The sequence below is a fragment of the Hyla sarda genome, chromosome 5, assembly GCF_029499605.1.
Source record: "Hyla sarda isolate aHylSar1 chromosome 5, aHylSar1.hap1, whole genome shotgun sequence".
NCBI lineage: Eukaryota > Metazoa > Chordata > Amphibia > Anura > Hylidae > Hyla > Hyla sarda.
In genome coordinates, this window is record NC_079193.1 from 7,127,729 (window position 1) to 7,141,658 (window position 13,930).

The following is a 13,930-nucleotide window of genomic DNA, read 5'->3' on the forward strand; positions in this document are numbered from 1 at the left end:
AGCACAGATGGCACAGATCAATGGAGTTCAATAGAACTGCATTGATCTGTATGTGGAATCTGATTCCTCCTAAAAGTCCGCTAAGGGACTAAAAAATAGTGTAATAAAAGATTAAAAAACACACATTAACCTCCCATATAAAAAAAATTCACATCACCCTTCCCCCTTTTTCGCTTTTCCATACAAAAAGAATGTAAACATAATAAGAATAAACGTATTTGGTATTGACGTAATTGCCCCAACTATTAAAATAACATTATCCCGTACGGTCAATGGTGTTAACATAAAAAAATACCAAACACAGAATTGCGTTTTTTATAACATCATATCCAGAAAAAGTAAAGTAAAAAGCAATCTAAAAGTCAGATCAATACCAAAATTGTACAGATTATGGCGCAAAAAATGAGCCCTCATACAGCCCAGTATGCGGGGAAAAAAAATGTTATAGAGGTCAGAAAATGGCATTTTAAGTAACAAAAATTTTTTTAAGTTTTGACTTTTAGTGAAACATGACAGAAACTAAACAAATTTGGTATTGCTGTAATCAGGGTGATCCAAAGTATCAAAATACCTTGTAAATCAGACCAAGTGAATGGCGTAAAAAAATAAAAATCCCAAATTTGCTATTTCACCTTACAAATAATTTTTTCTTTGTTTCGGAGCATATGTTGTAGAAAAATAAAAGGTGTCCTTACAAAGTACAATTGGTCCCGCAAAAAACAAGCCTCATCTGGATCTGTAGATTGAAAAATAGGAGTTGTGACTATTAAAGGGCGAGGAGGAATATGGAAAGTGCGAAAACTAAACTAATAAAGACCTTTTTTTTTCTTTTTTTTTTTTACAGACTGAGGAGGGGCAAGTAGATTGTGCTCCGTTTTCTACTTGGACAAGTAGCTTTTTTATTAAATTCCCCCCCCCCCAAGAGTTATACACCTATCCTTCAGCTCTATCTGTATACTGCTGCTATCTCTATGGGACCAGGATATATAGTAGTTATACACCTTTCCTCCAGCTCTATCTGTATACTACTGCTGCTACAGTGGGGCAAAAAAAAAGTATTTAGTCAGCCACCAATTGTGCAGGTTTTCCCACTTATAAAGATGAGAAGCTGTAATTTCCATCATAGGTTATAACCTCAACTATGAGACAGAATGAGAGAAAATCCATAAAATCACATTGTCCGATTTATAAAGAATTTATTTGCAAATTATGGTGGAAAATAAGTATTTGGTCAATAAGAAAAGTTCATCTCAAAACTTTGTTATATCCCCTTTGTTGGCAATGACAGAGGTCACATGTTTTCTGTCTTCACAAGGTTCTCACACACTGTTGCTGGTATTTTGGCCCATTCCTCCATGCATATCTCCTCTAGAGCAGTGATGTTTTGGGGCTGTCGCTGGGCAACACAGACTTTCAACTCCCTCCAAAGGTTTTCTATGGGGTTGAGATCTGGAGACTGGCTAGGCCACTCCAGGACCTTGAGATGCTTCTTACGAAGCCACTCCTTCATTTCCCGGGCGGTGTGTTTGGGGTCATTGTCATGCTGAAAGACCCAGCCACGTTTCATCTTCAATGCCCTTGCTGATAGAAGGAGGTTTTCACTCATAATCTCACGATACATGGCCCCATTCATTCTTTCCTTTACATGGATCAGTCGTCCTGGTCCCTTTGCTAAAAAACAGCCCCAAAGCCTGATGTTTCCACCCCCCATGCTTCACAGTAGGTATGGTGTTCTTTGGCTGCAACTCAACATTCTTCCTCCTCCAAACACGACGAGTGGAGTTTTTACCAAAAAAGTTCTACTTTGGTTTCTTCTGGATCATCAAAATGCTCTCTAGCAAACTTCAGACAGGCCCGGACATGTACTGGCTTAAGCAGGGGGACACGTCTGGCACTGCATGATTTGAGTCCCTGTCGGTGTAGTGTGTTACTGATGGTAGCCTTTGTTACTTTGGTCCCAGCTCTCTGCAGGTCATTCACTAGGTGCCCCCCCCCCCCCCCGTGTGGTTCTGGGATTTTTTGCTCACCGTTCTTGTGATCATTTTGACACCAGGGGGTGAGATCTTGTGTGGAGCCCCAGATGGAGGGAAATTATCAGTGGTCTTGTATGTCTTCCATTTTCTTATAATTGCTCCCACAGTTGATTTCTTCACACCAAGCTGCTTGCCTGTTGCAGATTCAGTCTTCCCAACCTGGTGCAGGTCTAAAATTTTGTTTCTGGTGACCTTCGACAGCTCTTTGGTCTTGGCCATAGTGGAGTTTGGAGTGTGACTGTTTGAGGTTGTGGACAGGTGTCTTTTATACTGATAACAAGTTCACACAGGAGCCATTAATACAGGTAACGAGTGGAGGACAGAGGAGACTCTTAGGGTATGTTCACACTGCGGAATTCCGTGAGCGTAATGCCACACAGTGATCGTTAGCATCAGTGTGAATGGGTCTTCCGCGAGACCCGTTCACACTGCGGAATTTCGGCGGTGGACAATTCTGCCGCTGAAATTGTTCCGGGCAAAGAAAGAACATGTTCATTCTTTGCACGGAAGTCCGCGAGTACTGCATAGCCATCAATGGTGACAGCGCAGTGCGAAGTGGTCCTACCGCCGCAGGCTGCCAGGCTGACTCTACTCACTGAATTCCGCGAGTGGAGATTCAGCGACATATACGTTGTGTGAACATACCCTTAAAGAAGACGTTACAGGTCTGTGAGAGCCAGAAATCTTACTTGTTGGTAGGTGACCAAATACTTATTTTCCACCATAATTTGCAAATTCTTTATAAATCAGACAATGTGATTTTATGGATTTTCTCTTATTCTGTCTCATAGTTGAGGTTATAACCTATGATGGAAATTACAGCCTCTCATCTTTATAAGGGGGAGAACTTACACAATTGGGGGCTGACTAAATACTTTTTGGCCCATTGTATCTCTGTGGGATTAGGATATATAGTAGCTATACACCTCTCCTCCTGCTCTATCTGTATACTGCTGCTATCTCCATAGGATCAGGATATATAGTAGTTATACACCTCTCCTCCTGCTCTATCTGTATACTGCTGCTATCTCTATGGGATCAGGATATATAGTAGTTATACACCTTTCCTCCAGCTCTATCTGTATACTGCTGCTATCTCTATGGGATCAGGATATATAGTAGTTATACACCTCTCCTCCAGCTCTATCTGTATACTGCTGCTATCTCTATGGGATCAGGATATATAGTAGTTATACACCTTTCCTCCAGCTCTATCTGTATACTGCTGCTATCTTTTATAGGATCAGTATATACAGCAGTTATACACCTCCCCTCCAGCTCTATCTGTATACTGCTGCTATCTCTGGAATCGGGATATATAGTAGTTATATACCTCCCCTCCAGCTCTCTCTGTATACTACTGCTGCTATCGCTATGGGATCAGAATATATAGTAGTTATACACCTCCCCTCCAGCTCTATCTGTATACTGCTGCTGCTATCTCAATGGGATCAGTATAGATGGTGGTTATACTCCTCCCCTCCATCTCTATCTGTAAACTGCTGCTATCTCTATGGGATCAGTGGCCCAGATTTATCAAACTGTGTGAGAGAAAAAATTGAGAGATTTTCCCACAGCAACCAATCACAGCTCAGCTTTCACTTTACCTCAGCTCGTCAGCTGAGCTGTGATTGGTTGCTGGGGGAAAATCACTCTATATTTTCTCTCACACAGTTTGATAAATCTGGGCCAGTGTGTGTGTGTATATATATATATATATATATAGTAGTTATACCACTGCCCATATGACAAGGGGTCCTGTAATACTATATAGCTATAATGACTGTATTGTTATGTATTAGGGGCTGTCCCCCATCTTCTGGCACTATCACGACATTTTAATCAGTATTGTACAGTATAATCGCGATACTCCTCCTATCCCTCCTTTGTGAGGCCCCGGGCCGCCGCCTCAGTCTCCTCACTCACAGAGCGGCGGTGGGCGGGGCCTGAGGTGACGTCACGCCGCTGGTAACGTACCGTGTCGTCACATCCGGGACCTTTCTCTCGCCGCCGTTCTCTTTGGCGCTTCATCTGCATCGCCCGTGTGTTCGGAGGACGCTGCTGCCGCCGGGTGGGTGACCGGGAGGGGCTGCCCGGGCCGCCTGGTTCCTCTGCCGCCGCGGTGCCGGGTGACGGGGCGGTATATCACCATGAACAGGGCGCTCCGACCCCGGCCACTGCGTGCGGCCGCATAAAGAGCGGGGAGCCAGGCCGGACGTGCGGCGGGGGGATGGGGTGAGGAGGCCGGGCCCCGGGAGGAGAGAGAGACGGGTGGATGGAGACTGCTGAGGGGGGATGAGGCTGCAGCTGGAGGCCGGGGGGAGGTAGCGGGAAAAAGCCTTGTGTGTGACGGGCGGCGGAGCCGGGAACCCCCAGTACTGAGAACACCAATGTGTGCATCACGGGAACCCCCCCTGTACTGAGGAGGACCCCAATGTGTGCATCACGGGAACCCCCCCTGTACTGAGGAGAACCCCAATGTGTGCATCATGGGACCCCCCAATACTGAGGAGGACCCCAATGTGTGCATCATGGGACCCCCCAGTACTGAGGAGGACCCCAATGTGTGCATCAAGGGAACCCCCCAGTACTGAGGAGGACCCCAATGTGTGCATCAAGGGAACCCCCCCAGTACTGAGGAGGACCCCAATGTGTGCATCATGGGACCCCCCAATACTGAGGAGGACCCCAATGTGTGCATCATGGGACCCCCCAATACTGAGGAGGACCCCAATGTGTGCATCACGGGGACCCCCTGTACTGAGGAGGACCCCAATGTGTGCATCAAGGGAACCCCCCCCAGTACTGAGGAGGACCCCAATACTGAGGAGGACCCCAATACTGAGGAGGACCCTAATGTGTGCATCATGGGACCCCCCAATACTGAGGAGGACCCCAATGTGTGCATCATGGGACCCCCCAGTACTGAGGAGGACCCCAATGTGTGCATCACGGGGACCCCCTGTACTGAGGAGGACCCCAATGTGTGCATCACGGGGACCCCCTGTACTGAGGAGGACCCCAATGTGTGCATCAAGGGAACCCCCTGTACTGAGGAATACCCCAATGTGTGCATCAAGGGAACCCCCCCAGTACTGAGGACCCCAATGTGTGCATCAAGGGAACCCCCAGTACTGAGGAGGACACCAATGTGTGCATCAAGGGAACCCCCCCCAGTACTGAGGAGGACCCCAATGTGTGCATCAAGGGAACCCCCCAGTACTGAGGAGGACCCCAATGTGTGCATCAAGGGAACCCCCCAGTACTGAGGAGGACCCCAATGTGTGCATCAAGGGAACCCCCCAGTACTGAGGAGGACCCCAATGTGTGCATCAAGGGAACCCCCTGTACTGAGGAGGACCCCAATGTGTGCATCAAGGGAACCCACCCCCCAGTACTGAGGAGAACCCCAATATGTGCATCACGGGAACCCCCTGTGCTGAGGAGAACCCCAATGTGTGCATCAAGGGAACCCCCTATACTGTGGAGGACCCCAATGTGTGCATCAAGGGAACCCCCCCCCCAGTACTGAGGAGAACCCCAATGTGTGCATCACGGGAACCCCCTGTACTGAGAACCCCAATGTGTACATCATGGGACCCCCCTGTACCGAGGAGGACCCCAATGTGTGAATCATGGGAACCCCCCCCCCCCCGTACTGAGGACCCCAATGTGTGCATCATGTAACCCCCAATACTGAGGACCCCTATGTGTGCATCACGGGACCCCCTGTACTGAGGACCCCAATGTGTGCATCATGTAACCCCCCAATACTGAGGAGGACCCCAATGTGTGCATCATGGGAATCCCCTGCACGGAGGAGGACCCCAATGTGTACATCATGGGAACCCCCCTCTTACTGAGGAGGACCCCCAATGTGTGCATTGTGGAACCCCCTTTACTGAGGACCCCAATGTGTGCATCATGGGAACCCCCTTTACTGAGGACCCCAATGTGTGCATCACGGGACCCCCTTTACTGAGGACCCCAATGTGTGCATCACAGGACCCCCTGTACTGAGGACCCCAATGTGTGCATCACGGGACCCCCTGTACTAAGGAGGACCCCAATGTGTGTGTCATGGGACCCCCCCTGTACTGAGGACCCCAATGTGTGCATCATGGGACCCCCCCTGTACTGAGGAGGACCCCAATACTGAGGACCCCAATGTGTGCATCACGGGACCCCCCTGTACTGAGGAGGACCCCAATGTGTGCATCATGGGACCCCAATGTGTGCATCATGGGACCCCCCCTGTACCGAGGAGGACCCCAATGTGTGCATCACGGGAACCCCCCCCTGTACTGATGAAGACCTCAATGTGTGCATCATGGGAACCCCCCCCCCCCCGTACGGAGGACCCAAATGTGTGCATCTTGTAACCCCCCCAATACTGAGGACCCCAATGTGTGCATCATGGGACCCCCTGTACTGAGGACCCCAATGTGTGCATCATGTAACCCCCAATACTGAGGAGGACCCCAATGTGTGCATCATGGGAACCCCCCCCCTGTACGGAGGACCCAAATGTGTACATCATGGGAAACCCCCCCCCCCCCTCTTACTGAGGAGGACCCCAATGTGTACATCATGGGAACCCCCTTTACTGAGGACCCCAATGTGTGCATCTTGGGAACCCCCTTTACTGAGGACCCCAATGTGTGCATCTTGGGAACCCCCTTTACTGAGGACCCCAATGTGTGCATCGTGGGAACCCCCCAATACTGAGCCCCAATGTGTGCCTCCTGAGAAACCCCCCTGTAGTGAGGAAGACCCCCAATGTGTATCCTGGAAACTCCCTGTACTTCGGTGGGTACCCCCAGTACTTACGGGACCCTAATTCCTTTCATACCAAAAGCTCCCAGGACTAAGTAGGACTAGCAGGACTAAGTTTCTGAGGTTCCCATAGCAACCAGTCCAATGTGATGGGGAAAGACTCCAACCTCTCACCTGGTGCCTCTCTACATACAGAACTGTACCGCAGAGGGTAACTACAATATACACCCCCTAAAAATATTGATATCCCCCCCACATCATAGTGATGGTAGAAATGGTGCAAAAGTGCCTGCCCTAAATTACTGCATCACTGATCCCATACTGATCATGAATTATGGGACGATTCTTGGGACACCAACAGTGCTCTCCAAACCGTGGACCCCCATCCGTGCAAAACTACAATGCCCAGCATGGTTGGCTGTCGGGGCATGCTTGGCGCTGTAGTTCTACAGCACCTGAAGGTCCTTGGTTTGGAGAGCACCGTTCTAACACATAATTGCAAATTAAGGCTAATATGTATAGATACCATATTGCTTTATGTTCTTAAAGGGGTACTCCGGCCCTAATACATCTTATCCCCTATCCAGAGGATAAGATGTCTGATCGCGGGGGTCCTGCTGCTGGGGTCCCCCACAATCTGTCATTCAGCACTCACCTTTGGAGGCTCCAAGTGTGCAGCGTGACGTCACCACTCCGTCCCCATGTGACATCCCGACTCCGCCCCCTGTGTGATGTCACATCCCACCCCCTCAATGCATGTCTATGGGAGGGGGCGTTTCACGCCCCCTCCCATAGACTTGCATTGAGGGGGCGGGGCTTGACTGCACACACAGGGGGCGGAGTCGGGATGTCACATGGGGACGGAGTGGTGACGTCACGCTGCACTCTTGGAGCCTCCAAAGGTGAGTGCTCAATGACAGATTGTGGGGGACCCTAGCGACGGGACCCCCGCGATCAGACATCTTGTCCCCTATCCTTTGGATAGGGGATAAGCTGTACTAGGGCCGGAGTACCCCTTTAAAGGCACTATTCAAAATTCGAGGATTGCTCTGTGTAGATATGTTTTTATATTTATACCTATTACGTGTTTTCTTATCACGGTTTTTTGTATTTCCGCAGGTAGCTTCCTGTTCAGTGCTGTGATCCCCGTCGATCGCTCTGGTCGATAGTGATTACCTGGTAAGTACGCTACTTTATGGAACTGCGTCCTCTCTATATAAAGGATTATACAACAAAATTCCTTGGGGAAATAAATCCCCTCAGGGATAACCCTGACTAGAGGCACCCAAAATAATTAATAAAACTTCACTTTAATTTATAACAGAATTAATAAAGAAAATTGTGCTCGGTGGCCACTAGGTGGCAGTGACGTATTAAAATTACAGCGCTGGGCATGGACGTTCTTTTTCGAAAAAGCCAGTCAATGGCGAAACGTCGGGCAGGAGGGATCTAAATTTTAGCTCAGCACTGTGTCATAGGATTTAAGAGTTGTATAGGGGATGCTGCACAGCTAGCGGCTGTAGAATTAAATAATTAGCCAGCTAAGACACACCAATGCTGGATGCATGCTACAATAAAAGTGTAAACGTTGGCTTTTTAGCCAGCTAGCTGATTAAAGGGGTTATCCAGGAAAAATTTTTTTTTTTTTTTTTTTTTTTTTTTTTTTATATATCAACTGGCTCCAGAAAGTTAAACAGATTTGTAAATTACTTCTATTAAAAAAAATCTTAATCCTTTCAGTACTTATGAGCTTCTGAATTTCAAGGTTGTTGTTTTCTGTCTAAGTGCTCTCTGATGACACGTGTCTCGGGAACCGCCCAGTTTAGAAGCAAATCCCCATAGCAAACCTCTTCTCTTCTAAACTGGGCGTTTCCTGAAACAGGTGTCAGCAGAGAGCACTTAGACAGAAAAGAACAACCTTAACTTTAGAAGCTCATAAGTACTGAAAGGATTAAGATTTTTTAATAGAAGTAATACAAATCTGTTTAACTTTCTGGAGCCAGTTGATATATATAAAAAAGTTTTTTTTTTTTTCTGGAATACCCCTTTAAAATAAAATCAGAATAAAGTCAGCTAATGAACCTATACATGCTATATAGTGTTATTAATATACATAATGTCCATGCTCAGTGCTGTAATTTTAATACGTCACTGCCACCTAGTGGCCACCGAGCACAATTTTCTTTATTAATTCTGTTATAAATTAAAGTGAAGTTTTATTAATTATTTTGGGTGCCTCTAGTCAGGGTTATCCCTGAGGGGATTTATTTCCCCAAGGAATTTTGTTGTATAATATTAGTTGCCCAGAGACCACCAAGGGTTACCTTTTTGGCAGTGTTGCTCTCTGTATAAAGGAGGCGCTATACATGTAGTTTTCTCATACAGGGGTCCCTCCACATAAAATATATATATTTTTTGGACCATTATAAGTTGAAGCCATACTCGCCATACAATGGTGCGGACAGTCCAGATCTTTGATACCTGTCAATTGTTGGAAGATCAGACCAATCAGAATGGGCATTCACTGGTAAAACCCCTGTATTACTGAAGTGTATGCACTGACTGGTGTCTAGTAGCGCCCCCTACAGTACAGGGAGGTATTACATGTTCTGTACTCTGTACCAGGGTTAGCTGCTCCTTTGGACACCAGGTGAGGGTGGCTCCATGTTACTTTTTTAGGACACTGTGTACTGTACAGGATGCGGCGATCAACGTTGATTGCCGTGTCTGAAGTGAAAGCTTCCGACAGCTCAGTTGGGCTGATCGGGACCATCGCGGTAAAATCGCGATGTCCCAATCTGCTAAGACACATCAGGAGGGTGCCTTACCTGCCTCCTGCGCGTCCGATTGGCGATTGATTGCAATGGCAGTGATCAGGGTAATGAATCAATGTCCTGCATGGTATAGTCCCCTATGGAGGCTATAACATTGCAAAAAAAGTGGGGTGGAAAAGTTAATAAAGCTGATTTAACCCCTTCCCTAATAAGTTTGAATTACCCGGTTTTCCCATTAAAAAAGTGTAAATAAAAAAAACCATGAGGTATCACCCCGTGCGTAAATGTCCGAACTACGTATGGCGTATGCGCAAAGAAATTCCAAAGTCCAAAATAGCTTATTTTTCGTCACTTGTTATACCATAAAAAAGGCGATCAAAAAGTCTGATCAAAACAAAATGGTACCGATAAAAACTTCAGACCACGGCGCAAAAAAATGAGCCCTCATACCGCCCCATGTGTGGAAAAATAAAGTTACAGGGGTCAGAAGATGACATTTTAAACGTATAAATTTTTGTGCATGTAGTTATGATTTTTTCCAGAAATAATACAAAATCACCTATATAAGTAGGGGATCATTTTAATCGTATGGACCTACAGAATTAAGATAAGGGGTAATTTTTACCGGAAAATGTACTGGGTAGAAACAGAAGCCCCCAAAATTTACAAAATGGCGTTTTTTCTTCTATTTTGTTGCACAATGATTTTTTTTTTCTGTTTCGCTGTAGAATTTTAGTTAAAATGACTGGTGTCATTACAAAGTAGAATTGGTGGTGCAAAAAAGAAGCCATAATATGGATTTTTAGGTGGAAAATTGAAAGGGTTATGATTTTTAAAAGGTAAGGAGGAAAAAACTAAAGTGGGAAAACACTATGTCCTTAAGGGGTTAATTACTTTTCTATGTAAGGACTTGTTTTATCTCTATTAGTTATCTACTTATTTTTCTTAAATCCTCATTTCTTCCTATTTTTGGGTGACATTTTGGTAGCTTTAGAGCAAATTGCCAGGTTTCCCTAGAGTTCTGGTCTCCACATACAATGATCATCCTGGAACCAATTAATATTGTAACTTGAAGGACCACTGTATTTACTTTTTATATTGTGCTGACTAAATTAAATTACTTTTTAAACATATAGTTATAAAAAGAAATAAAAAAATCTATTTTACCTTTAAAAAAAATTATTAAAAATTGCCACCACTGGGGGTCAATCATCTTCCTCCACACCAATGGTTCTGTATTTTACAACACTTTGGATACCAGCCATAAAGCAAGGCAGTATAGGAGATCTGTGCTGTTCAGGCTCCCTCGAACAGACTGCTCCTCAGTGTGTGATTGGCTGAGGCTGCACAGACCTCTCTCATCTATCTCTAAGGAGGGTTACAGAGCAGCGATTGGATGAAGACCCAGCACTGCAGACTCAGGGAGGAAGATGAGTCATGTAGAGTGAGGGCCTGCCCCCTCCACAAAGGAAGATGAAAACAGGGAGCAAGAAATATAGGGTATTTGAGAGAGAAGTATAGGTGTTAGACACATACAAATTATATATACAATGTGTATGATCAGGGTAAGTTATTGAGTAAAATAACTTTGTTTTTTGTGGGATATGACAGGTGCTCTATAAGTCTCTGTTACACAAGTAAAGCCCCAGAACAATGGCTGATTTAACCATGAAGCTTTACTTCCCGCCTCCCTCCAGAGTTACTGTCTTGTTTTCCTTTTGACAGATTATATAGAAGCAACTGTCGGGAAGCAAGTCTGAAGTCCAAAGAAAATGATGGATGACAGTCCTACCCATGTAGAGACCATTGATGTTTACATTGAGCCTGATCCAGAAGAAGAGGAGGAGGAGGAGCTGCATAGAAGGCCAGTGAAAAAGTCACGTAGGGACGAGGACTTCGTTCCTCTGGATGAAGAACTGGAAGACGAAAGCCTTCAAGATGACGACCAAGACAGCGACTACTCTCCCCCTACCCACGGAAGAAACCTGCGAAGACGTAGACAGTATTACTGCCCGGAATGTGAAAAGTGCTTCAAGCACAGTGCCTCTCTGGAAGCCCACCGCAAAATGCACAAAAACGAGAACAACAACGTGTGCGACGTCTGCAACGCCCGTTTCCTCACAAAGTCTGACATGATGATTCACCGCCGGGGTCACCAACCTACCATAATGCCTCATCCTACCATAATGCCTCATCCTACCATAATGCCCCATCCTACCATAATTCCCCAACCTACTATTCATCGTATTGACATTTCCATTCCAATGCCGAGCAGGACCATAAATCCAAATGAGAGCTCCAACTCGAGCGGCAGCAGCAGCCCCCTCCTCCTCCCGGATGAAAAGCCTCACCAGTGCAACTTCTGCGAGAAACGCTTCCGAGATAAGTCCATTCTGGAAGCCCATCAAAGGATCCATACCGGAAAGTTGGCCTATCCCTGCCCGCTGTGCGAAGAGAGCTTCTCCAAGCCAGCTCTGCTGGCGGCTCACAGCAACATCCATCGAGAAGGGAAACCTTACCACTGTGATCAGTGCGAGAAGAAGTTCAATGACCAGACTCTTCTTGTTGCCCACAAGAGAACCCACACCGGGGAGAAGCCTCAGAAGTGCAACCATTGCAACAAATGGTTCCCCAACCGTAGCAGCCTGGAAGCTCACGGAGAGTGCCACCTTAAACCCAAGCCCTACAAGTGCCGGCACTGCGAGAAGAGCTTCAACGACAAGTCCTTGCTCATCACCCACGAGGGAGTGCACACAGACACTAAGCCCTTCAAGTGCACCCAGTGCAACGAGAGCTTCTTCCTGAAAACCCAACTGGTGACCCACCAGGCCACTCATGCCCCCGACAAGCCGTTCCCATGCAGCCAGTGCGAGAGGAGCTTCAACAAAGAGGAGACACTGCTTGCACACATCCGGGTGCACAACATGCAAAATGCTGAAAGGCCAAAACCCTTCAATTGATCGCTTTAACACTCACTTTTTATTATCTCCGAGTCGACTCCCTGTAACTCTTCCAGCAAGCCTTCTGACGGTCTTCATTGGCAATATCCAAAAACTTTGTAAGTCCAACATGTCCTTCTGACGAAAGGACGTCAAACGCATTGAATGTTGTGAATCTAGTCACTCATGTATATAGTCACAAGAGATAACGTCGGCAGGGAGGATCTTGTGGGACACAGTGGGGGGGGTCTTGGACTTAGCTGCATGCCAAGTGGTGAACATACCGGACTTCCCCCTGTTGTAGATAGTAGTAGAATATTGGGGTGGGGAGGGGGTTACTTCTCTGGAAACAAGTCAGGAAGCAAAAACCTGAAACTTCTGGGGAAGGAAAGAATTGGACAATAACCAAGTGCTTATGAAATGTTCTCTATGGCCTAAAGTATGGATTCGCATTGGGTGAAGGAGCAGCATGAACTTGTGATACTAATATTTCTACAACCCGAAATCGTATTCACCGACACTATAAGCTCGTCCTTGATCACTACCGCTGTTGCCTCCATTTCTTCCTCCATTCTGCAGCAGAGCTTTGATGCCTGGAGCTGATCGCCGCCCCCCACTGGAATTTTACACTCATAGCAGTTAGTTGTTCTCGTTACTTAATATTCTGGGGGTGGAAGCGATTCCTTCCCATTTTGTTTTTTTTAAAGGTTCAGGAAGAGGAAATTTAAATAAGTAATTTGTCCGTACACAACGAGACAAAACGTTTGTTCTGTTAAATCATTTCAGCTTTTAAAGAATCTCCATTTTGATCTGTATTCTGTATAAAACATTCTGCAAAAAAGTATAAAACACTGCTGGGTATGTGTTATAGGCTACAATAAAGTTGCTCTAGTTGTTTTTTTTTTTTTTTCCTTACAATTCTTGTTTTTATTTTTTCAAATTATGCACTAAACCTTTAGCTGTGTGAATGTAGTCTACAGCTCCTAGAGATATCAGTTATCTGACAGCCATCTCTTCTTATGTCTTCTCCATACACAACAAAGCTTGTTTGTCTGCCTTTAAAGGGGTACGGCATTGTAAGACAACGTATCCGCTATTTAAAGTATGAGATAAGTGTCTGATTGTGGGGGTCCGACTGCTGGGACACTCTGCAATCTCCTGCATGGCGCCTTGCCTCTCCCACATGCCCCCTCCATGCATTCGTGTATCTCTAGCACTTAAAGATACATGGAGGGGGATTGTCGACTACTACTTTGTGAGGGTTTACAGTCTCCTTGCACAGAGTGGAAATCATTGTGCACGAAGGGAGCAGAGCGCAGTACAGGAAGGGGGGGGGGGGGGCGGTTTCAGCAGTTGGACCCCCCGCGTTCTGACACTTGTCTCCTATCCTGCGGATTAAGTTGCCCAA

At 46.3% G+C, this 13,930-nt stretch overlaps 1 protein-coding gene across 2 annotated transcripts; it reads left to right on the forward strand.

Annotated features, from left to right (window-relative positions):
• The first annotated feature begins 3,958 nt into the window (after nucleotides 1-3,958).
• LOC130272848 (zinc finger protein 271-like) lies at nucleotides 3,959-13,419 on the forward strand. 2 transcript variants are annotated; one of them, XM_056518806.1, is made up of 3 exons: nucleotides 3,959-4,104; nucleotides 7,929-7,988; nucleotides 11,309-13,419. In XM_056518806.1, exon 3 carries the CDS (start codon nucleotides 11,356-11,358, stop codon nucleotides 12,541-12,543), a length of 1,188 nt encoding a protein of 395 aa, XP_056374781.1. In that variant the 5' UTR covers nucleotides 3,959-4,104; nucleotides 7,929-7,988; nucleotides 11,309-11,355; the 3' UTR covers nucleotides 12,544-13,419. The 2 variants fall into 2 exon arrangements, with proteins under 2 accessions (XP_056374781.1, XP_056374782.1); XM_056518807.1 differs by lacking the exon at nucleotides 3,959-4,104 and adding an exon at nucleotides 6,629-7,020.
• Nucleotides 13,420-13,930: the final 511 nt, after the last annotated feature.

Excerpts from the sequence above, each read along its gene's own strand:
- LOC130272848 (XM_056518806.1), top strand. The coding sequence starts at position 11,356 with ATGATGGATGACAGTCCTACCCATGTAGAGACCATTGATGTTTACATT.